The sequence below is a fragment of the Aplysia californica genome, unplaced genomic scaffold, assembly GCF_000002075.1.
Source record: "Aplysia californica isolate F4 #8 unplaced genomic scaffold, AplCal3.0 scaffold00598, whole genome shotgun sequence".
Taxonomy (NCBI): Eukaryota; Metazoa; Mollusca; class Gastropoda; order Aplysiida; family Aplysiidae; genus Aplysia; species Aplysia californica.
This window is the reverse complement of record NW_004797868.1, coordinates 282,835-283,839: the sequence shown is the minus strand read 5'-3', so window position 1 is coordinate 283,839 and position 1,005 is coordinate 282,835. Positions and strand designations below refer to the sequence as shown.

At 39.0% G+C, this 1,005-nt stretch overlaps 1 protein-coding gene across 1 annotated transcript in view; it reads left to right on the top strand.

Annotated features, from left to right (window-relative positions):
• Positions 1-14: 14 nt before the first annotated feature.
• The window catches only part of LOC101845196 (box A-binding factor), a gene marked incomplete in the record, with an annotated part of 12,865 nt that continues 11,874 nt past the window's right edge, over positions 15-1,005 (top strand). Inside the window, 1 exon segment of the mRNA XM_005107368.3 lies at positions 15-205. Coding sequence (XP_005107425.2) covers positions 203-205 — 3 coding nt within the window.

Here is a 1,005-nt window from a genome sequence, read left to right as displayed (position 1 = left end):
CACCACCCCTCTCCCAACCCCCCTCGTCTCAAACCACGTCACATTCCGCCATGTTGAAACCGAGACAAAACAGGATTCGTGGTCGGTCCCCAACCTTCAAAGTCCCAACTAACTTCTGATTTTCGCCCGCGTCTAGTCAAAACACCTGTATACTGTATCTTTCCTCCCCCAATGTTTTGTCTCTGATCGTCATGCGATAAACATGGTAAGGGAGCCCAGATATTCTTCCACTTCCACCGTTTTGTTGTAATCCATGCGCGGTACAGCTTGTGTTTTCGTGGAGATACGAACATTTCAAAGCGATAAGGCTCGGAATTTCTTTATTTTTTTCATCACTCGAGCGAGGTGAACTTGCACTGTGCATGCATGAACTTAGTGAAAACTTCGATCTAGATCTATATTAAATCTATCTAAAATTGTAGATCTAGTTCTAGTCTTTTACGTGGTACCAAAAATTAAATTAGTATATTAATGGTTCGAATAAACATAGTGAAAACTTGTAGTCTTTAACGAGGTACCTAGGTGTAATAAATTAATAAATGGTCCGTGTGAACTAATTTAAAGCTTAATTAACTGTAGCCTTTTACGAAGTACCTAAAATGTAATAAATTAACTGCTCTGATGAAATGAAATTAATGAAAACTTTTAGATCTAGATCTAGAATCTAGATATCTAGATCTAGTCTCTTACGAAGTACCTGATTGCAGTTAATAAATTGGCCCACAGATCTAGAAAACTGATTGCTTATCGCACACGTACGTGACGACTTGATAGTGAAGATGTAGATCTAGATCTTGATTCTAGGTAGAAACTTTCTTGATAATTTTAGCGCTGATAAGATAAGAAGAAAGAATGGCCGTGGTACTACTCTAGATCTAGATATATCTGGATTTTCAAAATCGAGATGTAATTCTGCGTGTTGTGTTTGGTATGTTGGTTCGTTCTGATGGGAGTATTCTGACTTTGGTAAGATAACACACGTATCTGCCCCCTCCCCCCCCCCTC